General features: G+C 38.2%; 1 protein-coding gene across 10 annotated transcripts in view; it reads right to left on the reverse strand.

Annotated features, from left to right (window-relative positions):
- ESRRG (estrogen related receptor gamma) overlaps positions 1 to 25,404 on the reverse strand; it is a 693,887-nt gene that overhangs the window by 219,125 nt on the left and 449,358 nt on the right. The window contains exon 1 of one of the 10 annotated variants that reach the window (XM_055581888.1): positions 24,763 to 24,953. The exons of the other annotated variants lie outside the window; for them this stretch is intronic. Coding sequence (XP_055437863.1) covers positions 24,763 to 24,818 — 56 coding nt within the window. The 5' untranslated portion in view covers positions 24,819 to 24,953. Of the gene's footprint in view, positions 1 to 24,762; positions 24,954 to 25,404 lie in introns of those variants that run through there. 10 annotated transcript variants of the gene reach the window in all.

Genomic DNA, 25,404 nt, shown 5'->3' on the forward strand with positions numbered 1-25,404 from the left:
AAATATCAATAACCTCAGGTATGCAGATGACACCTCTCTTATGGCAGAAAGTGAAGAATAACTAAAGAGACTCTTGATGAAAGTGAAAGAGGAGAGTGAAAAAGCTGGCTTAAAACTCAACATTAAAAAAAACGAAGATCATGGCATCCGGTCTCATCACTTCATGGCAAATAGATGGGGAAACAATCGAAATAGTGAGAGACTTTATTTCCTTGGGCTCCAAAATCAGATGGTGACTACAGCCATGAAATTAAAAAATGCTTACTCCTTGGAAGGAAAGCTATAACAAACCTAGACAGCATATTAAAAAGCAGAGATATTACTTTGCCAACAAAGGTCCATCTAGTCAAGGCTATGGTTTTTCCATTAGTCATGTATGGATGTGAGAGTTGGACTACAAAGAAAGCTGAGTGCCAAAGAATTGATGCTTTTGAACCGTGGTGTTGGAGAAGACTCTTCAGAGTCTCTGGGACTGCAAGGAGATCCAACCAGTCCACCCTAAAGGAAATCAGTCCTGAATATTCATTGGAAGGACCGATGCTGAAGCTGAAACTCCAATACTTTGGCCACCTGATGCGAAGAACTGACTCATTTGAAAAGACCCTGATGTTGGGAAAGTTTGAAGGCCGGAGGAGAAGGGCATGACAGAGGATGAGATGGTTGGATGGCATCACTGACTCAATGGACATGAGTTTGAGTAAACTCCGGGAGCTGTTGACAGACAGGGAAGCCTGGCGTGCTGCAGGTCCATGCGGTCGCAAAGAGTCAGACAGGACTGAGTGACTGAACTGATCCAGTAGCTGGGCTTCACTGGTGGTTCAGTGGTAAAAGAAAAAAAAAAAAAAAAAAAAATCACCTGCCCATGCAGGAGACAGAGGTTCAATCCCTGGGTTAGGAAGATCCCCTGGAGGAAGACATGGCAACCACTCCAGTATCCTTGCCTGGGAAGTCCCACGAATGGAAGAGCCTGACAGGCTATGGCCCACAGGGTCACAAAAAAGTGAGACATGACTTAGCCACTAAACACAACCACCTAGTAGCTAACTAGTTAGATATACACGATTTCAAGTCTCCTCCTGGAGCATCTACATCCACATGTGAACTCCAGAGTCATATCTAATGGAAATGAGCAGGTTTACTTACTCACAGTAAGTGATGGCCAGTTACAGACATGAATTTCACAGACAAGGATACTAGGATCCACAGTGAGAGATAAAATTGGATGGCAGGGAAATCAAAGAAACAGGAGATGGAGTAAGGAGCTCGGTGTTATCACTTGGAACTTCTATAGGAGCAATGGTATAATACCTCTCTCCCATTCCTAAGGGACCAAAGATTCTGTGACAGAGGGAATTGATGCTTAGATAAAATGGATCTCTTGAGAAATGGTCATTCGCGTCCTAGCCTGCCTCAACATGTCCATATTTCTCCCCAGTCTCCAAAATTCAGCTGACAGATTATCAAGCTCAGATAATAACACTGACTGATGTTGGGAACTTTATTCATTCATCCATCTTTCTATCCTCGGAACCTCACAAAGCTGAAGGCTGTGTGCTGAGGTCACAGCCAGCTCATAAGTAAGGTTATCTGCTTATTTACCTGCACTGCTGTATCAACTATGCTGTCAAATTTAAGCTAGACTGTCTACTAAAATATCAGCTGCAAAAAACCCAAATAATGATGGCTGAAGGATGGCATGTGATTGGTTGACTTTACTGAGCACAGGGTGGTTGTTACCCTAGTCCTTTTATTAAATATGAAAGTCAAAGATTTATGTTATGGGTGATGAGGGCAAGAATGCTGTAAAAGTGAGAAAATATGGCAACAGTATGCTGTACATCACCAATGGGATAATTATTTATCTAAAAGTTGGCATTCTTAGACTTCCAACATGCAGTGTATGAAATTCATATATTCAAAGAAGACATCATAATAACCTGCCGGCTGGTGGTGATGGATATGTTTTTAATCCAAATGACCACAATCTTCAGCCTGCCTGTCATGGAGGGCCAGGGAAAAATGGAATTTTCCTTTCATAACTCTTGATGTTGAAAGAGGAAAAACCTGGAAGCATGATAAGTGGCTCATTCCAATGGACAAATGGACACGGTGCTGAGAGAATGAGCGTGAATAAAAGTCATTGTTCCTGAACTAATGCCATTTTCACTTGTTACACCAAGAAAACGGAGCAAAGGATGGTGTCTGCCTCCTTCCTTCCTGGAAAGTGCAAGTTCAAACTGCAACAAAAGCTGGAAAATCTTCAACATGGTGTGGATTCATTTACAATTTACCTCTTGCTGGAGAAAGTCGGGGGCAGGCTGGGATAATATTTGTCTATTAACTAAAACTTATTGTACAAACACAGCAAGAAGAGTTGATGCTGGAGTGCTTTATTGACTCGAAAGCCTCGTCTATGGATTTCCTCCTTTGAGGTTTAGAGGAATTCCTATTTCTCATTTACAGGCTATCAGAAAAGGTATATGACCTGTATTTTTTAATTTATATAAATCCACTCAGTCAATCAGCCTGGGCTGAAATTTAATGGATGTATCAGTCATTGTTGGTCCAGGGAGAGAACAGGCATCAGCATCCACCATTCCATCTCTCTTCTTACATTACCTCCGCCCTCCTTTTTTTCTTTTTTAACCTCCCCAGCTCAGATGTCTCCCCTAACTTCAAGCAAGGAATCTTTCAAAGCTGTTGTTTTTAAAGGGAGAAATCCAAGTAAATATAAACTGATGGAAATACAGGAAGATCTTTCGGCTAATTCGGTTTTTAAAAATCTTCATTTCTCCCATCCATGAGATGCCAATTTTATTATATATTCAGCAAATTTACAGGAACAAGATGTTCCCCTGACAAATTAATCACTTTCCAAGCATTTTATCATATAAATAAAATATCACCACAGGAGAGTAAAATCATCAGCTCAACCAGTTGGTTTAACCCTTCCTTAGGAAACTGGCCTGGAACAGATTAAGGACCACCTCCGAGACACACAGATACACACACACTCCTTCACTTACTCTTAAAACCATGAGTTCGGCAATAAGACTACTCATAACAAGGCTTTCAGGGACTTGGAACTTCAGAAGCCAGATTACAATGTTTAAAAGAGAGATACCTATACCTCTGGTTTTTAAATTTTTTTTTGCTGCACTGCATGGCATATGACATCTTTAGTTCCCCAGACAAGATGGAACCCATGACTCCTGCATTGCAAACCCTGAGTCTTAACCACTAGACCCCCTTAACCACAGGGGAGCGGAAGTTCACTCCCCTCTCCTGCTTTTTAAAAGATAGGAGAAACTGAAGACAAAAGGATCTCTACTATGCTAGAATTTATCTTTTCTTTTTCATAGTTTTATTTTGACATTTCCCCTAAATAATCATCATTAAATACTATGTGTTTATAGACCTATTCTTACCCCACCATTCTAGGCAGGGAAGAAAAAATGCAAGGTGCTAGGTTTCTGTCTTTACTTAGCTTTCCCCTCTGCTAATTTCAGAAAGTGAACCCAGCAATTATAAGTAGTAGGGGATTGATAAGGAGTTCACACATGCAGGAGAAATAGCTTCAATTCAAGCTTCCCTGACTAATCCTTATTATGACTCATTTCAACTTCAGAATTTGTCGGTTGAGGTAAGAAGCTAATTTGGCTTTGAGAAGTGAAATCTCAGTTTTGTACTTTCCTTCCAGTGCTTCTAACAACCCATTATTAAGAGCAGAGTAGGAGGGGGCATGAAATATTTATTGAGTGCCCACTTTCACCAGGCATTTTTTTTTTTTTTTGCATGCTATTTTATTAGATCATTAAACTTAACATACTTTAAGTAAGAGCATAAATTTCTTTGGCTTCCAAACCCACAGTCTGTACCACTGTATATTTTACATCGGAAAATAAAATGCACTATTTTAAAACTTATACCCAATACAATTCTCAAACTCTGACCCTGAGACGAACAGCAGGACACTCGGCAGATCTTGGCAGGGAAGTTGTCCTGGCAGATTTCTCTTAACTGTTTCGTTGCTCTATGTGCATGCATGCTGCTCCTTCTGTTTGCACTCATCAGAAGACCTGTCTCCTTTCTTGCCATGGGTTCTCTTGCAGCAAATACAACCAAGTTTAATCTAGAGAAATCTGGCATCATGACTGGGCCAGGTGTGAGACACCAAAAGGAAAGGTGACCAGGCCATGCTGACTGTCTTCAGCGCTTATATAAATATTAATACCATTCTATTAATGAGCCCTGTTTGGGGAAACCCTAAATGGTCACCTTACCTCCCTACTTATGAGCCCATAAAAATACTGGTAATTTATGTTATATCCTTCTTCTTCCCTATGAATTGCATAATGAAGTTCTTTATGCGAGGCTACTAAGAAGCAACTTGGATGCTACTACTTGCTACTTATCCCATATAATTAATAATATCATAACTGCTATTGAAGGCACTGTTTAAAACAGCTAGGCTTCTCAAGTGGCATCAGTGGTAAAGAACCCACCTGCCATTGCAGGAGAAACAAAAAAGATGCAGGTTTAATCCCTGGGTCTGGAAGATTCAGTGGAGTAGGAAATGACACCCCACTGCAGTATTCTTGCCTGGAAAACTCCACAGGCAGAGGAACCTGGTGGGATACAGTCCACGGGATCACAAAGAATCAGACATGACTGACAGAGTACAGAACACAGCCTTCCATAAATATAACTGATTTGACTAAACTTTCAATAGCAAATATCAGGAATAATCATTAAAATGAGATGTGCTTTTGAAACAAATGTGTTATACAAAGGCTTTTAGTAACATTTATTTATTTTGGTTCTAATTAAATCATTATACTCATCAGTTGACTACATAATTATAAAGTCAGCATTCTTAAAAAGAAAGTAATAAAACTAATTAATTTCTTTCTGGGTTGTTCCTTGATAAATTATGAAATCTCTCTTTCACATTTCCTGACAAATACTTGGGCACATAGCTTTCTTTAATAGTTGATGTTCATGTCTTTGAATAACACCCTTCAGTGAAAATGCCAATCAAATAAAAATAAAATTAACATTTAGATTATGGATTTTCTGGTCCTATGAGAGAAGATGAAAGAATGAATCCGTAAAATGCTAAAAAGAGATGTTTATAGCAAGTACATGTTCATTTACTAAGCTTCTATTGCCATTTTGTGGAAATAAACATACTTAAAACTCTAAATTCTTCCTGTCAAAACAAATGAGTTTGAGCAAACTCTGGGAGAGGTGAAGGCCAGGGAAGCCTGGTGTACTGCAGTCCATGGGGTTGCAAAGAGTTGGACACAACTGAGTGACTGAACAACAACAAAACTCTGAACTCTTCCTGTCAAAACAAATATACTTTTTATCATGATCCCTTAGACGGTAAAGAGTCTGCCAGCAATGTGCGAGACCTGGGTTCGATCCCTGGGTCAGGAAGATCCTCTGGAGTAGGAAATGGCAACCCACTCCAGTATTCTTGCCTGGAGAATCCCATGGATGGAGGAGCCTGGTAGGCTACTCCGTCCATGGGGTTGCAAAGAATCGGACATGACTGAGCAACTTCACTTTAAGATAAAGTAAGTTACAACATAACCCAGGCAAAGTTGACACAAGCACATGATTTGATGAAATCATATGCATGTAAATTACTTGAAAATGATATAAAACTGGTCCTGTTCCGATTAGATCAGAGATGTTCTAACACCCTAACCTCAGAAAACAAAAGGGGATAATAAAACAACGTTCAGGAAGACCCATGCCTGCAAGTCTTCAATAAGAACAAAATTTAAAAACAAAAAGCCAGTCAAGGTGAATAAAAGTAATTAAGACAATGAGTAAAAAGCTTGTGTTCTTGTATAGGTATATTTACAAACTTTTTCTAAAATATTTCATGATTTTGTACATTGTGTGTGTGCTCAGCCACTCCGTCTGTCCAACTCTTTGCAACCCCATGGAACCCACTAGGCTCCTCTGTCCATGGGGTTTTCAGGCAAGAAGACTAGAGTGGGTTGCCATTTTCTTCTCCAAGGGATCTTCCTGACAAATGAGTTTGAGCAAATCAAACTTGGGTGTCTTGCACCTCCTGCATTGGCAGGCAGATTCTCTACCACTGAGCCACCTGGGAAGCCCCTGACTTTGTATATTGATGGAGCCTAAAATATCTGTAAAGTCTTCCCTAAAGTTGTCAATTAGACGCTGAGCTGACTCCTGCTCTTGTAGTTAAACCACCACTATAACCACGCACATGTTACTTCTAATTAATTCATATCTCTCAACATTGTCCTTTGCCTGTCAAAAGAGTAAGCATTCAATCATCAGCCAACAGTATCCAAGTGCCTTCAGGAGGAATAGATTTGTTTTCCAGGAAAAGATACTATGTGAAAAGTCACTAATTCTGAGAAAATATAATCTTTTGTAGGGGTCTTTATTTTTGCAATGGTATGCAGCAAAGCTGGGGGTGGGGCTGTGTTGTTCAACGTGAGGCTTGGGAGCGGTGGGCAGAAAGAGCTGGGATGTCAGAGGAAGGAGAAAGATCACAAACCAGGTGTGGTCTAGTGCTCCTGAATTTTAAATTAATGCCTTTAAATTTTATGGAGTTACTTGGCTTATGACAAACAGCTCATTTTATTTGGCACTGGAAAATGGTTTCAAAGGCAGAAAAAAAGGAATCATCTCAAATATTTTTTTAGAAAGTAACTGGTTAGAAAGATATTTCCTCGAAATAAAAAGTATTTTACTTGAGCAACTATGAAGCAGGTTGCTGCTTGTATTTTAAATTAGCAGAATGGCCTGTTTTGCTCCAGATAGATGTTGCTTATTTAAGTGAATGCTAGAGCTTGACTGGCTCAAAAAAGCAAGTCCATTAAATTTACTTTGCAACTGAACTGAGTCAAGTGGGATGGAGTAAAGGAACACTAAAGAGTCTAGTCTATTCTAGAACATAAGCACCAATTGCTTTTCTGGACAGATAGAATTGGGGGAACTATTCACAAACACATTTTCTTTTTAATGGCTCTATCATAAGTTTGTCCATTAAAACATAAAAAGGTTAGATGTAATACATAACACTATCCATATATCTGTAAGAACCTACACAGTAAAAATAAGGGGGATGCATAAAAAATCATAAACTTGAATGAAGCACCTACCCTCACCCCAAAATTATATTTTATGATTTTCAGGAAAGAAGAAAGGAACAGTTTGTTTCAACCCTGGATATTACCGATGCCATTCATAGTTCTGGACTTTCATTTAGAATCATTTTCATTCAGACTAGATCTTCCTAGATTTCAATGACAATGTCAGGCCTGTAGAGCCTATCTTGTGAGATACCAGGAAGTCTTTTAAAACCATTATGTTTAAACTTTCCTTATTTTAGTATAAATGATTTCGTTAACTCCAGTTTACCATTTCTTTAAGTATTTTGTTTTTGCACTCATCAGGTAATTCCTACAACACGCCTCTCTAGGTGGTCTATTGAGACCCCAAACACACAGTCCTATACAGATTTCTATGGTTAAAGCTTTCATTTCATATTTAGTTTATATTAATGGACATGCTGAATTCAGTTACAGGGTTTTGTACGTAGCAATTACCCAAAAGATTTTTGACTGGCCACATATACAAATAAAATTAACATCAATCTTTTTCTAACCGTTTTTACCTAGTAGAAAAACAAAACAAAACATGTATAAATCACGATTCACTAAAAAGTCGAATGTTTTATTCCCCACCTCCCCCTCCCCCACCACACACAAAAATCATCAGTTTCAGAAAGGACACAGAATTGTTTTATTTCTGCTAAAGCTGTGCCTAAAAATATTACATTTCATCAGTTTCACTTATCTTGAAAAGTCCCCAAAGGTTCCCTACCTGAAGCTGGCCATATTTTCAGTGCAAAATAGGCTGAGCCCTGCTATCTAAATCTAGATAAAACTCCTGGGTTTGTAATCTGCACAAAGATCTATACATCTAAATCTCTATGCAAATCAAATGCTTTCCTGCATTCGTGTGAACATTCCAAAGCACCCAGGGCTCAGGGAGCAGGAGGAGGTTCTTACAGATTCTTCCCGGAGCCCTTCTTCTCCTTTCCCTCTATTTATTTATACTAGCTCCCTAAATAATTCACACTGCCTGCTTTTCAGCCCGAATATGCCTCAGAAGAGGCCTACAATGAGCGATTGCAGTCACCAGATGGACTCGTGAATGCAGCAGGTGGGGCAGATGGCAAGGCGCCCTGTCTGATGCTGCTTGCTTCGGCATGGGCTGCCTTTCTTTCCAGGTACATTATCATCATCCGAACACTGAGTGGTGTGTAGTTTGGGGGTGGGGTGGAACTGGGGCGCTGGCAAATCTCTGACATGCATTCCTAGAGGAATCATCAATTACCAGCTGCCCTCTTCCTCCCTGCCCCCCACCTCCAGCAACCCTGGATATTTTTACGCTGTTGCTTTGTGAGAGGGTCTGTTAAGACTATGGTGAAGGTTTCGCGATGGACTTTGGCACTAGGGATAAAGAAAGATGCCTGCGTTTTAAAATTCCACCTTGGCTTCATAGCAAGTGAAGAAGAGAGGATTCAAGGGGATGGACACCGGAAAAGTCAGGGAAACTATAAGGGAGAAATGTATTCTCATAGATACTTTGCCAAAAAAAAACACAAATGAAGGGAAAAGGTAGGTGAGATGACTCAGCTCCTGTCTGTCATGCCTTTGTATAAAGGTAAGCTGCCCTTTGCATCTATCCAGTGGAGATCAAAACTGTATCTTTATAGCTTTTCAGTGTTGCAGAAAATATTAGCTGTGCCCAAGTTGAGACAGTTCTGTGTCTCATATTTCTTTAAGAGTCATTTCCAAAAAGTGCAGTATTTCCCTTTCAAAGTTTGTAATTCTATAGTCCTATAGAAAACTGCAATGCCTATCACTTGAAATTGGAAATTTGCAATCTCATGGTGCCAAGCTATCATGAGACAATCACTCAGTAACATGGAGTATAAATTTTAATTGAGCATAAACACTTGACAAAAATTCTCCCGAGATATTTCTGGCATATTCAGATTGGCAATGGTACTATGACACCATGATTTTAATCCTTCTATAAACTTAACTGATGCCAATATAAATCTTACTACCTAACTTCACTAATCATCTAATTATTAACATCTAAAAATGTGAAAGAGAATCATTTTAATGACCTGAAGCAAACCAAGCTGTATCTTCCCAAAAATAAATAAATAAAACACTTTAATAAAATGCATTCACTGAAGGGAGACTGCAAAGACAGAAAACTGCTTTGAATTCCATCTTTGAGTCCTGGGGCAAATTGAAATCCCAGGCTTTGGGGAACAGCGATGGGCAGTTTTGCAGGACTGCTGGACAAAGACAGTAGCTGTGAGATTATCTCAAGATTAAGGGCAAGGTTTCCTTATAAAAATTACCTTTCAATAGTCATTTACTTTGATTAGAATGAATTTACTAACTCAGACTTTGCCCTCACAGTCAAACTACACAAATCTTAGCATTCAAATGCATCCTCCTTGCTTTTCCTATGATCGGGTAAATGTTTTTTCTTACCTGATCTTTTAAAAGACTTTATCCCCCTCTCATTTCCAGTCTAAGAAACAAACCATACACAAGTCATCTAGAGTATTTTAAGATGTAATGGCAGCTTTGGTGATCAAAGCCTCAAAGGCTTCACAAGGAAGCAGTCTGGACCAGACTTGACTGCTCCAAGACCCCAATCACACTTTCGCAATATTTAGGACTGAAATGTACCATTTCTGATTTGTGTTCTTGAGGGCTAACTTCTTATCGGCTTTACAGGGCCCAAATCAGAAAATCAGAATGGATGCTTCAATTCGCTTAGGCTTTATGTAAAATCCCTGCTACCTATATTCCTGAAATCATTTTCCGAAGATTGACCCAAGCATAAGTTGAAACATGGTTTTGTTTTTTGTTTTTTGTTTTTTTTTTAATGTACTCAAGATGACTTTATATTTTTATTATTTATTTCAGGAACTTTGTGCCCCAGATAGGATCTATACATAGTCAAATATTTTGGAATGAATGATCAAGAAAATGCAGTTTAATGCACTAAATTGATTAGTGATTGTAAAAATTGCAAAGGAATGAATGTAATCTTTTTTGATGCAATAAGAGAAGCTACTGTAAGCAATCAATTGAACACCAGAGAGTTGGCTATAAAAAATACACTTCAAAAATCAATTTTAAACTGGTATTTTCTAAACTTGATTTTATTAACTCTCCTTAAGCTATTTGTCCATAACCTAATTAATGTACATAACCAAAGGTACTTAATAATACTAAACAGAAGGAAATGGACATTTCTTAGAAAGACATTAAAAAGCAGATGGTAATAAATTAAAATGTAAATAACCGTAAAATTAATTTTTAGAATTATACATTTTATAGTGATTTGAATGTCTGTTCAGACTTCCATAATTAAACTGGCAGGCCAGATTATTTCTAAAATAAAAGTAGTAGCAAAGTCTCAGCTAAAAAATAACTGCTATTAAAAAAATTAAAAGGTAGTAAGTATAAGCAAAGAGTGATAAAATGAGTGGGTCATTACAATTTAAGCATTGGATGTAAGAGAAAATACAGGTAATGTATGGTATAAGATGCTGCTGAAAGTGAATGATAACTAAAATTTTGATTTCTGACACTGCAAAATTATTCTTTTAGTAAAGTCTATATGATATTCTAAAACAGATGCACCTTATATAAACACCTATATTTGAACGTACTTTTGGAGTATCAGAAATCAGTGTCATGCTATTATATACACAATTAAATACAATTAAATACAAAAATTTCTACATTTGCTTTGCCCGTGTTTAAAAAGTTAGTACATATGTGTGTATTTGTGTTATGTGTGTGTGTATGTAACACAATTTCTCTGATTTATTTCCTTATTTCAGATGCCTTTCTAGATGTGAATAACTCTTAGAGTTTCAAAGTACAAGTTAGTTGAAACCTAACAGAGAAAAATAGATATCCAAATTTTATCCTGATACACAGTATATACAAGAATTAGCATAATTTAAACAGAAACATATATTTATATGCCACCTTTCTCTTTCCCAAACAAAATATGGACAAAGTCCCTCAGATGACATAAATTCAGTGCAATGCCCAATTTGTTAAACTCATGCAGTCCCCTATATTAACTCTGACTTTTTTTTTTAACTATGATCTTTTTTGGCCAGTTTTATTGTTCCTAGGCAGGTAGCACTGATTGGGAAAAAAAATGGAGAGTGGTTATGATCTCTAATGAAATTACTTATTTATTTGTGGTCTACCTGCCTAGGGGAAAATAGACACTGAGTCATGTAATTAAACACAAAAAGAATCTTAGAAGAAACCAACCAACCAACCATATTCTTAAGAGGCAGGAAATACAACGATCAAATAACTAGCAACTTTAAATTTGAGGTAAAGACAGTATCTTTGCAATATTCACCTGTAATCCTGGTTCAAGATTTACCCAGACCACTTTTGCTCTGATTGGTTTTTCCTCTTGCTGAATATCTGAGAAGAATTTTCAAGTTTTGAGTGTAGAGTTTAAAAAAGAGAGAATGAGCAAATGATCTCTAGCATGCATTCTGGGAACCTCCACAGAATTATTTGCATAGCCCTTGAACACTGTTTAGTAAACAAGGAGTGGACAGGACCAGAGTGGCTTCTCTCTTCGAGTCCTGCTGTCCTTTTTCAAAGCAAGGCAGGGGTTCTGTTTTTAGTACACACTTTGGTTCAGCGTTAATCCTGTTTTATGTTGTTCACACCTGCTGCTGACTAGCAGCCTGCTGATGGGCTGAGGCTCACGCTGCTCAGAGAAATCCCACTCAACTGAGAGGCCGGACAAAAGCTACTGGACGGAGCTGGAAACAAAGCCTGACCAGGGTCCTGAATACATGAGAAGCGGACCCCACAAAATCTCTCCTCTCATTTGCAAATAAAGTCTCTGATGTCCCAAATTTGCCACCCAACAGTAAATGCAACCAAATGCTCTTTTTTTTTTTTGAAAGCCTAAACCCCATTGGCCTATCTATAGTCCTCAGTGTTTTCATGTCTTTTGGTAAAATGAATGCCAATATATGCAAAAAAAAAAAAAAGCTTGCAAGAATCAGGTGTACATGACAGCCACCCTCTATGTCCTTACCAAAAGAATCTGTACCTGAAACAAACCGTTATTCACTTAAAATAACCTATTGCTCACCTCTCTATTCATGGAATTTTATATCCCAAAATGAACAGATAGAAAATACATATTCTGCCATCCGTGGCCACCGGCTGACCAGGACAGTGACTTGTATGCTAAGACGGTTCTCCCCCACCCCCCAGCCGGCACTGCATGTGCCTAATAGCAAACATCAAAAGGAATGACTTCTTTTTTGATCTTAGTACCAGCGATAAATCAAATTCAGTGCCACAGACAGGGGGGAAATGCACTACTAAAGGAAAACTCCAAGGCTGACAGTGGGACCAGTCGGAGGCATTCGCTCAATCAAGTTTCAGTAAACGATGCCCACCCTCCCTCTCTCCGGAAACAAGATGTAAGCTGTCATGCGCTTACCCAGAGCGAGAAAAACTTACCCAGTCCTGACGTGACCCTAAGTCAAGATGCACTTTGTGCTGACATTTCCAGCGGTGGTCCCAGAGCCCCTCCCACCCACCGAAAGACAGAGTCAATTTCCTTTCTATCTGGGAGTCGGATTCTGCCCGCAGGTGGGCACCGAGAGCTCCTACCGGCCGGCACAGCGCAGCCCCGAGATGAGCCGCACATCTGGGGGTGGGGGGGGGGGGGGGCGGGTGGTGTCAAATAAAGACTGGGATCATTTTATTACATCTCCCGAAGCACCTTTCCTGCCTGCCACAGCCAATAAAGCCCCATGGGCTCCACTGCCAGCACTCAGGGAGCCGCACGTCTGCCTAACCCACAGCAGTGCATAGATTTAATGGAGCACAGTTTTAATACTTCTCTGGGGGGGACGCATGCAAAGCGCTAACTAGCAAACTAAGGTTCTGTTAATGAATGGATGTACAGGTGCCATACTGGAGATGCTGGCAGCTTCTTCCCAGTTTGCTTTCCAACTATCTGCCCCGAGCAACGTCCTCTTTGGGGGCAGTCAGTCCTCGAGCCTAGCTCCTGTGTTGGCGCCATACTCTTCCTCTGCAGTTGAGAAACGTACAGGGATGCTCGGAATCAGAGACGCTACCACAGGTGAGAAGCCAGGTAAAGGCACACTGTTTCAGTGTGTGTAAGACAGTGTTCTTAGGAACTCTCTACTGGTATTAAAGAAAAGAAAAAAGTTGTCGAAAAAACGATACTCTACTTGCCGTAACTGCAGACAGAATTCATGTGTTTTTCATCATCAGACACAACCCATTCGAACACTGAAAACATAGTTGTCACTTTCAATTTGTTTATGGGATATGAACAGCATAGGAGTAAATTCAATTATTATGTGGAATCACACAAAATTGCTGATATTTGACCATTTCTTGACCTAGAAAAATGGCCATTTCATGTGGCTCAACCTAATTTAATTAGAATCCTATTATCTTACTTGCATGCAAAAAAGCCTTAAGTTTGGGAAATTTCATAACTTTCTTTCTTGTTTTCCCTCAGAAAGCTACCTCTATGTTTGTTTTTTAATCACTATCAAAAGTGAGATTTTATCGAAGTGTATTTCAAGACTTGAGCCTATTAAGATTTGGGGTACACAAGCCTTAGCCATCAAAATTTCACTGGAAATCAAGTTTTGCTCATTAGTCCACCCACTCATTCCATAGAGCGTTTCCTGTAAGGCTTGGCCTTGTGAGAAGCAACTTGGCAACCCCATAAGACAAAAGAGCAAAAGCTTCATCCCAAGGGCCAAGAGGACAGAACGATGGAAAAAGATGGACAAGTCTCAGCTTTGACGTTCTGAACTAAAGGACTTGAATCGCGGGTGATTTTTTTCTCCCCCAGTGACTTTGTAAGTTTGTTCAAGACAGAAAGACTTCAGCGGATATCAGCAGCAGTAGCGGCTCTCAGATCAGGTGATATTTAGCGTTTTGCATGTAGTATTGGCGATGTGATGAATACCCTCAGATAAGAAGGGGAAGAGGAGCCGCCGCGAGCAATTGATCACAGCGTACTACCTGCCTCCGCCTCCAGCGCTGCTCCTAAGTTGGCCCACTTCCAAAGAAAGTGAGGCCACCTTCGTTGGAGGATAGCGCTTTCCTCGGGCACAAGTTTTTATTTCAGTTTGAATCTTACACCATTACATTGCCAGTGATGCATTTTTATGTTTACAATTGACATCTTCATCAAAGAACGAAACCTCTGAGCAACGGCTCAAAAGCATGAAGGTTGCCTGCAGTTAAGTACTTAAATTATTTTACACCTAAACAGAGCCCAGTTGTTTTGAGTTAAAATTTAATAAACCTTAAACGGATGACCTTTCTTGCACAGAAAGGCCCAGGGTTACAAAAAAGAAACGAACTTTCCAATGAAATATATTTTAAGGATCTAGTGCTGAACAAAGGGCTAGTTAAAGCTGAATGCTTTGTCAATTTATCAGCTTGTGAACATTCTGTTCCTGAATTCCCCACTGCTCCTGGATGTATGGAACGGTGGTGCCTTGCTTAATCGAATACTATTGATTCGAGTGTGTCACAGTGATCTCATTGAGAGTAATCAATAGTAATCCAAAATCAATCAATCTGGCTCTTGCACTATCATTTATCAAATCTGAATACGCCAAATTATTTGTAGGCGTCAAATTACAAAGAAGAGAAGAGGGGAAAACCGGGGAAGAGCAAGACCAATGTCTTTTTTCTTTTCTCCCTTTAAAATGGACAACTACTTGGCCAAATGCATTTATCTTCTCATTAACGTATCCTAAATTTATAATGAATCTCATGCCATTCTTGGGAAAGAATAAGACTTCTTGTACAGGAGTGAGCTGGTTCAGCATAATCTTTAGAAACTTAAAGATGCCCCAGCTTGCGGAGATCACACCAGCATTTTCCAAGTCTGAGTAGCTACGTTTCAAATGCCTGTCATCCATCTGCTGGTAAAAAGGAGACGGGACTGGCATAGGACAAAACTGCATCTCTGAGGATCAGAAATGATGGCTAATGGAATCAGAGTGGAAAAAGGAAGAGTTAATTTCTCCAAAGAATGTACACCTAGATGCACGTGCTTATCAAAGAAGCTGCTGTTGGCGCTGAGGGTTCCTTTATCAACATATTCACCTGTAATTTAGTCCAGGTAATAAATCCTTCTATTCATTACAGCGCACACTCAAAAGCACTCCTACTATTTAACGTGAATGAAAAAAAGGCCCAGAGTGTCTAAAACATTTACTTTCGCTAATGTAAAAGTGTTGGCATTTTACTTCATTCGCGATAAGCTGGTGCCAGTGGAAGTGATTATTCTTTTCTTATTCAAAGCCTATCAGCATTTCGAAAAGCTCTCTCCATCTTATCAGGTGTATGAACAGCACAGTTACTGAAAACAGTTTGTACGGCTCCTCTCTCTTTCTGCCCAGCTATCTGATAAACCCCCAACTAACTAACTGTATTTACACACAATCAAACAGAAGTTGTATCTTCCACGCGCGGTCGCCACATTCCAGTTGGCCGTAGGTTTTTCTCCTGTGACATTAACTTAACGAAAATGTCAGTAGCGAGTACCCCAAACTGACAACAATCAAGAAAACACTATAAAAGCACTCAACTAGAATGCACGACAAACAGAGACGAAAGCAAAACAAATGCGAATAGTTAAAGGCAATCTCTTTGGAATTTGAGGGGGGCCGGGGGATAAAGTGTACCGTGTGTGCAAATCGGGATGAAAATCATGCACTTACCTTTGACCAAAGTAAATGATCTTTTAGCAAAACAGATCAATAGACAGCAATTTAAAAAGAAAATACTGCTGACATGGAGGGGGTTCAGGAAAGTTTCTAAGAACTGAGCACGTATCCCCCCCACATTTCAGTTTATCTCAATGTGGGGCAGAGAGGTTCTATAATGTAAGCAAAGTAAGACAAGAGTATCACCGAACTTACCCCATAAACCGAAGACAAGATAGAAAGCAAGGCTGTCACATATGGTGACCACATTCTCAGGACAGATTTTCCAATCATTAAAACCCTCATAAATGCTCTAGACATTAAAGTTTTGTTCACTATAAGGAAATAGAAAAATACAAAAAATATAATTTGAGTGTTTAACCTCATCATTTTTCTCATTCTTCAGACTTAACCAACTGAACAGTCCCATATACAGGTACAAAAAAAGAACCATCCTAGAGACTAAGCTAAGGAGATGATCCACTCTCCATTTCTACCTGGTTAAAAAATGCTTTCAGGAGTTCATGGTTCATACAAATCAAGAGACATCCCTAATCATTTCTGGGTAGTTCTTCGGAGCATGAAAGACGACAATGATATTTCTAGAACAGAAGAGAAATATGAAACTTATTTGAACAACTGAATAATAAATTCCTAACCCCATGAAAGAATCTCTGCCTGGGCTTCGGTGCATAAATGGTCCATTTGTTCCTCACCTCCTTTTGCTGAATGGCTAGGAGAGAACAGAAAAAGGCAGCCACATGCTCCCACCTGAGCCCAACTCCTGATTCTGTCTAGACTCCAAGAACAGAATGAGCCTTTCCTCAGATGGGGAGAGCAATAAGATGAATTAGCCAAGTGTGCAGTTCAGTACAATTCAGCTGATGGTTGCCTTTCCATCTGTGACACTATGATCCCAAGACTGGTGAGGCAGGTCTCATTTAAGTCTGTGGCTAAAAGGGGTGCTTCTGTCATTTCTTAGGGCCCAGGACCAATTGTATACAGACACTTTCTCATATATATTTTTTTCTTTCTTTGGCCATGAACTGTTGGTTATGGGTACAACAGTCCTCCTCAAAATATCTAATTTGTTTTAATAGATCAATGGCTGTAAAGAAAGCATTGATAGAGTATTTTTTCATTTAGGGAAAAATGAATACAATGTAACAAGGCAACTTAGATTTTTTGGAGACGTTAAAGTGCCACGATAATTTGGATTATGGAGGGCAAAGAGCTATTGATTGAACAACCTCACATTTGAATTTTTCTCTTAAGTACCTTTGTCTCTATAATTTTTCATATGACTCACGATTTTTGCTCACTCTGAACACAATTTTAGATATTTTTTTCAAAGCAAAATAAAATTTTAAAACTACAGACTGTAATAACCTACTAACCGCCTTGAAAAGGACAGCTTTTCATACATTTTAGCTCCTATTGTATTAAGAAACTAAATGTATTTATTTAATGAGTCCTTTGTTTAAATTCTCAGAAGCCATTGCAAATGAAAATCTTCCTCGAGTACATGAAAAAGGAATTCTCACATACAAAAATACAATTCTGATCATGGAGGAGAAAAGAAGAATTCAGTGTTCTTCTGCCTATTTTCTGTGCATAAGTTCTTGATTTACTTTTTTAAATTTCATTTTTTTAACCTATTGAAGAAGCAAGACAAACATGAAAGCACAAGACACCTTATTTTTTTTCTTTCTCAGAAAATGTATGCAACATGCAACAAAAAAAGAAATGTCCCTTTAAAGTGGACTGACAAGGCTTTTGGTTCTCCACTTGTTAAAGACTTTATACATCACACGTAACAGCAACTAAGATTCACTACTTTGGACCTTTTTTTTTTTAAAACAATGAACCCCATTATTATTCCTTTATTTCCAAGATAGTAAAAAGATTTGAACAAGCTTCAGTTACTCTTTTCCTTTTTTTGAACAAAACTCATTATTATCTATGCTTTCTGTAGTCCCACAGAGTTTTAAAGAGAAGTAAGCAAACAAACTAGTTTTCACCGCACTTCTACTAGCCATCAATCTCTGATACAATATGAGAATTTATTGGTTGCTTCCCTTTTATTTAGTACCATCTTAAGCAACTGTTTGCAGAGGTGTATGAGGAAGCAAAGTTAAATTGACACGTCTGTGATATGCCTGACAGCCCTTCGTATGCCTAGTATTAATTTGCTTTCTTTGGCTAGGTAAGTGCTGCCAAAGCATATTATATATAATGTGTACTTCCAATCAAAATGATGAAAAGTATATATGCAATTTTGTTTCACTCAAAGCAAGGTGAGAAAGCAGAGGAATGTATATGATAGAGACTGCCTTTAACAATCAAAATATAAATTTGCTTTCAAGTTCTCTTTTTACAATGCAATCTGATCTTCGATAGGCTCTCCATGAGTTTAACACTTTAAATAACTCTTTAATAGATTTTAAATGCCAAAAACCAATGTTTTCATTTATTAGACTATGTGAAAGAATTCCATATAGCCAGAGGCAGCATTTCTAATGGCTAGTGTTGCATGTTCTATATTTATATTCAAATGCACATACAGATCTATGTCAGTATATTGAAATAAGACTTTAATTGGCCAGTGAGAAGCCAATTTATTTAAAACTGTACTTTTTCTTTTATTGCTTTGCCTCAGTGAGTTATCTTCCAAATAAATATACATGCATTGCCATCAATTAAAATGACAAAACATTTGAAAAATCAAAACATAAAAAAGCAAGCTTCTTCCAGACATTTTAAAATGCTTTTTATAAATTAAAAAAGGAGGTGCCTGAAGGTATACATACACAACACATATACAATCTATATCTGCTCAATTTGATGGTTTTGCATAGTTGATTCGAAAATACATTTGGAAAATACTGAGAAATAGTGTCCAAATCAAAGAAAAAGAAACATCTGGCACTTCTGTAAAGAAAAAGTAAAGAGAAAGGGTGTTTGTTATAACTAAATGGAAATTATTTTTATTAGCTAGGTTTCCCAGACTTTGACAGTAGATATGTAAAATGAACTTGAAACAAGAAGAAGATGCCAGGTAAATCCTTCAAAAGGCAGAAGGCTGTCACTTAACACTCTCAGATAATAAAGGAGCTAACTTTCAGCAGATGGATTGGCATAAAGAAACAGCAGGATTTTTTTAAACAAGAAACATTAAATCTGTTTAAGTATTATACAAACATATAAAGGTAGGAAATGAATCTAGGAATTTAAACAAAATATGCATTAGAACAAGAATTTGAATAGAAAGAGCATTTGGATAAATGTTTTCTCTCAACACTCACTCAGATTCACTGAGCAAAACCACAGACCTTTAAACTTACCTCTGAGAATAAAATTCAAAAATTCACAAATCTATGATGTCTTTCATATGCACATAATGATAATTAATTTTCTATATTTGCTTTTGGCAAAAAAGAAAATGATATATTTATATAGTCAGATAAGTGAAATTTTTATTTTGCATTTATTTAAAAGCTATCATGTTTTCATTAAGATATATTTATCAGACCCAACTATATGAGAAAACAATGTAGCTAAGAGCTAATTCAAAACTGGTTCTTGGATATGGGCCCAAACCATTAAATTATGTACTTAATACTAGTGGCTTATTTCCTATTTTACAAATTATTTATGATTTCTATATACTGAATTTCAAAATGATAATTAAAAATGTGTAAAATCAGAAACAAATTAATATATTAGGTTACCTGTTACCTGTCATTAATACAGCAGCTAAACCAATTTAGTTTAAAATCAGACTTGGTAAATACCTGAAATACTAATTCAAGGTTAAAATGATGCCTAGGAAATTTAACTAGACACTGATTAGAAAAACACTTGAGATCCACTTTATTATATAAATACACAAGAACACTCTCAGCAGCACACTTATATTCTACATACATACTTCTTCCCGTGTCTATATATGTATTTCACCTGCATACTATACATGCATATAAATGCACACATATGCGTGTAGTATATTCTACAGACTGCTTTGGATTTTAAAGTGGCGTATGCATAGCTATTTATTTACAATGGGATAGACCATGGACATCCCATACATATGGCTATGAAAATAATAATCAACAGCAAAATATACAAAATGCAGTAAGAGAGAATGTCAAGAGGCAGAGATGCTGGGTGTCATCCCCGGACTCTCAAATACACATATAAGTATGACTGGAGAAAGAGAACCTAAATATTTCACTGTCAGAGAATGTAGAAAACAGCAATTCATTTCTATCTCATGTGCTTTAGGACAATGACAATTTAATACAAGGCCAGTGGATGTAAAAGAGATAAAAACTGAACAAACTGGGCCAGGGCAATCAAAGATTTTCTCCAGAGAGCTGGCTAGGGCCGGAGCTCATATGCACTTACAACAGATCAACATTGTATTGTTTCTCTCTTCCATGAATTTGCTATGAAGCAAAATTCAGAGCAGAGCTTATCTGCTGCAATGACTTGAAACTTCTACTGAGATACCTCAACGCTCTCCTCTTATTTGTGAATTCTTGGTAGGTGATTCTGAAAAGTTTATTTGATATTAATTGCTGTCACAGAAATCATGGCTATCAACTGCCACTTGTATGACAAAGTATCAACCATAAGCACAGATTTTGATTTATTTTTATGAAATAACATAAGCAAAGCATTCAGTGCCAAACAGCACTTAGAAAGTCAAACAAAGAAATATTTTGTTTTGTCACTAGGCTAAGAAAAATGTAGAGGAATTTTTCACAAGTGATACGGACTTGAGATTAGGCATTATGCCTACCTTCCAAAAAAACGGCTTCTTCTTTGTAGTTCTTGCAGGAATGAGGTATTGTGAAAGTATTGTTAAACAGAGTCATAGAGAAGTTAGCTGCCCCCTTTGATGAATAGCACCATGGACCTAAAATTAATTGCAAAAGTATGGCCTGGCTAATGAGATGGTCCTTATCTTTTTTTAGCACAGGAAGCACAAGTATTTTTCTACTGGCTCAATATTTTACAAAAATGCCTAAACTATTCTTAACTCAGTAAAAATATTATTCAAAGACCTCAAAGACACAAAACAACACAAATTCTAAGATCTAGAAAATTCGGAATGAAAACTAATTTCCTGTATTATTTTCTTTCTAAATGTTTATTTTCTTTTTTGCTTTGAAAAGGAAAACAGCAAAAAAAAAAAAAATCTTTTCTCTGGCTTCTGTTAGGATTTTTTAAAGCTGAATTACAATACCATTCTTTATAAGATGACCAATATATATCACAGGTCAGATTAAATCAAAGAAATATATCAAAGGCCGTCAATTTAGAATTAAAAAAAAAAAAAGAACAATGATGCCGTATTAGGGGGAAAACACTAGAAAAATGATCATCCATGCAAGAGAATTAATGGATATCCACAAGGGCTTTGCTAATAACATGGGTTAATTACCACTGCAACACACTAGGCTCAGTAAATAAAGCAGCAGTGCCATAAACACATTAAGATGAGAAACCATCACTGTAAGAACCAGCCAACACCATCACCCTTGCCTCTGACCAGGAAATGGGAAGCTGATTCCCAGCCCTTTCTGCACAAGGAGGATTTCTAAACTTACCACCCAATGTGTACAGGGTAATACATAAACACACTGACACAAAGGGCGAGTGAGACACGGGTGTCCAGCACTTACTCACCACTCCCATTCAACACTGATTCTCTGAACTCAGAACACTTTTTTTTGCTTACTCCAAGGAGAAAATCATAGGTTACATAATTCACACTGTCCGGATATTTCGACTATACGTAGTTTGGGATATGTGGTTATTTAATTTTTAGAGAAACAGAATTAATCTGTTCACTTTAGGGATGTGATGGGCAAGGTTACGAGACTCTACAGCTCAGGAACATTCACCCCGAAGTGCAGCCACTTGTCACTTCCAGCAATTTACAAAAAAATCATCTGAAATCCCCTACCTTTAAGGCTGCAGGTGTTTTCAACAGACTTATAGAGAAGAAACAGGAAGAAAAGTAACATGAGCTCCATGTCTACAGTGTATTCTTTCTTTGAAAAAATAAACTTAAACAGTCTGTTCATAGTTCCCAAATAATATCACATCTAAAGTGACTTTGGCAAGCTCCTGTTTTTTAGAAAATTGCCTCCACTCTGATTTAGGCTTTTTGTTGTTGTTTGTATTGTATACATTTTTCCTTCCAGCCTATGTTTATCCCATGTATTTCGACATTATAATATTACTTTTGGATAGTTGTATTTCAATTTACTTTAGCTTTTAACAAGGAGTGATGAGGCAGAGAAAAGAATCAAAACCCTGAAGCAGAAACAGTAAACCTTACACAATTAAACTTGCATAGCTCCAAACAGGAATTAAAAAAAACAAACAAACACAAATCTGCTTAATTTTTGAGGTCTGGATTTTCATGATCAGGCTGAAATTCAAATACTAAACTGTTCCCTCCTAGCCTTGCCTGTTTTGGAGTGTTTCAATTGCCTTTCCTTCTTCCAACAGCTGTGACAAGTGCTAAAAACAGTCAGTAAAATTAAGTCCGCTCTATAATCCTGTAGTCAATGTTACATTTTAATCAGAGGTTGAAAGAGAACCGTGATGAGCACACTCATTTAGAATGATTAGACTGACACATATGTCAAAATGAGCAGATATATTATTTTCATCTATTTATGCTATCAGTTATTACTGCTATTAAATGTGAAACAAGCTTTCAAGTATTATGCTCTTTAATGCACTGGCACATTTCCCAAAATTAAAAAAAAAAAACACATAGTTATAGGTTAACATTTTAGGCTCTCCTAATGGTGGTCAATAAATTGAAGGAATCTTTTCAACAGCCTCCACAGCAGAAATTGTCCAATATTCTCCTCTGAAACTGCATAACTCTGGTTTCATTTCTGTGTATACACACACGTGATGGGGTTTAACCCAGCACAATTACTATGAATATTAATAGCATGTATAAATTCTGTGGTTTATTAATTGAGACAGAGAGGCAGATGCGTTACTAAGCATTAGATCTTTCTGTCTGTCCAGTGAACCACGTAACCATCAGAGCTGCATCCAAACAATAAATCTGTATTTTTTAAAGATGACTTTTAATTGAGCCAAAAAAGAAAGCTAGTTTGAATCTTGCGCCAAAGCCAAAAGGACATGTGTCCTGATTTCATTTAAATGCATCTGCTTTAAGAGGCTTATCTAAACTAATTATTCAAATTAGCTATAAGAAGTTAAATTCAAGGAAACTATTTTACAAAGAAGGCTAGGGGCAGGAGGCAGATTTTTAAAGTTTGTTTATTTATTTATGAGAGAAAGTTCTGACTTGGGTGAGCTTGGATAATGCATTCTTCCTGACATGAAAGTGTATTAAATTCTCCAGTGCTACAGCCTCAGGTGTACTAACCTTCAAACTCCACTTGAGTGGGCAGTCCTACCTTTGTTTATTTTTCATTTTTATTTTCACACAATTTAAGGTTTCTTCCTTGGAGCGTTTGCAACTGACGCAAGCACTGCCTTCCAATCTTTCGGTTCTTCCTAAGTCCATCCCTGGGCTAACATCCCTGGTGTGAGTGTGTATGCATGCAAGCCTGTCTACAGACACGCATACACACACACTCACACTCAAACATACGAGGAGCCACTGAGACTGCAAGTCACTTTTCATCTCTTGCTTAATTACAAAGCAAGGCAATATGCAGTCACTAAGGACCGCTAGTGGACATCTACCTATAATGCATGACCTCCTCCTCTCGAGGGTTTTATGTTTTCTTCACAATCTAGAGAGAACTGTTTGCCAAGAGCACTCCTTTCAGAATTATAACAGTTGGTATTACTGTAATGGGAAAGCAAAGCCATATAACTGACTCAACAGAAAGAGGAACCAGTGACAGTTACTATGATAAACTAGTATTTTATCTTAACAGTGGGTTGAAATTAAGTTTATGACCTACTCATTTTTACCCAAGAAAGCCTAATTTACTCCTTTTACCCCCTACTCACTTCTCCCCCACCCTGAGCAATACAAATATGTATATTTCCATGGGCATAAAGATATTCATAAATACGAATGAAACTGCATCTAAGGACAAAAGTACTTTTCTGCATTTTCTGGACATGATACATGAAACAAATCCACAATCTCAGCGTCGTCTGTTCAAGGAGAAATTTAAAAAGTCACTACTGTTTCTTCTTTAGTTTTTTTTTCTCCCTTTAAATATTTATAGCATGTGAAAAATCTCATGTTACTTAATGGACTGATTTGTCAGTTAAGTGCTGACTTAATGCTAACCATGCAAATAACATTATTCTAGCCCCGGCTTGCATAGGGCTAGTTTTTAAATTGTTCTCTGAAGGAGAATTAGTACATGTGCAATTTTGCCTCTAACTCTGAGCGGTAAGAAATGACGGGGAGCTGAAAATATCTGTCAAGCTGCAAATACATAAGAGGCACTCAATAGTATAAATCATTTTGAATATTGTATTTTAAAACATCTTTCCTTGGGAAAATGGGTCCTAGTAAAAGATGCATTTTAACAGTTCACTAAGCATTTGTGCCAAGTGCCTATTCTTAGCACCTGAATAAGAAGTGACTGTCACACAGCTGTTTTACTGACAGTCACTGAGCTTTGCCTCAAAGGTAACATTGTAGTCAGAGAACAATTCTCGACTTCCTGAATTAGGAGATCACCCTCAACACAAAAGGCACAAGACAGACACAAACAAGCACTCGTGCACACGAAATACCCAGGACATTACCTGAATCAGTGCGCCAAGATCCCTTCCGTCCACCCCCCCACACCCCCCCACCATACACACAAACACACGCACCCCCACGACGAGTTTTAAAAAGGAAATAAAAAGGTACCTACTCTTCCTCGTAGTGCAGGGAAAAAGATTCAGGAAGGCAAAGTTCTACCGAATCCATGTGCGACCGGCAACCATTATTTGTGTACCCCCGCTATAAATCAAAGTTTCCTTGACAGAGCACAGCGCAATTAACACAAATGTTCTCCTAGTGACAAGCCTATAGGCACAGCCAGTTGGGACCAGAGCTCTCACACTCTCCTAATCAAGGACTTAAAGCCCCGATTGGAGCTTATTAATATGAAGTAGAGCTTAACATATGCAGTCCCACCGGCCCAGGCGCGCAGCCGATTGGGGGGCGGCTGCCCAATCAGGAGGGAGGCGACGGGAGGCTGCGAGGAGCCGCGGAACCAGGCAGGTACGAAGGGTGCAGAGACGCGACCCGGCTAGAAACTGAGCGCGAGAGAAAAGGGAGCGGGGACCAGAGATCCGGACGCTCCCAGTAGATACTGCGCTAGGCCCGTGCTTGCTTGCTCTTTTCTTTTTCTCTTTTCTCTCCTCCCGTGGGAAGCTAGAAAAGAAACCTAACTAATTTAACCCTCCAAGCCCCGGAGGGATCTGTCTTGGGTTTCTCACCCAAGATCTCTTTTTGCCTTGCCCAGAAGAACTCACGCAGACTCTCAGTTAATTTGGGAAAGGATTCTGTG

The sequence above is a fragment of the Bubalus kerabau genome, chromosome 5 (assembly GCF_029407905.1).
Source record: "Bubalus kerabau isolate K-KA32 ecotype Philippines breed swamp buffalo chromosome 5, PCC_UOA_SB_1v2, whole genome shotgun sequence".
Classification (NCBI taxonomy): domain Eukaryota; kingdom Metazoa; phylum Chordata; class Mammalia; order Artiodactyla; family Bovidae; genus Bubalus; species Bubalus kerabau.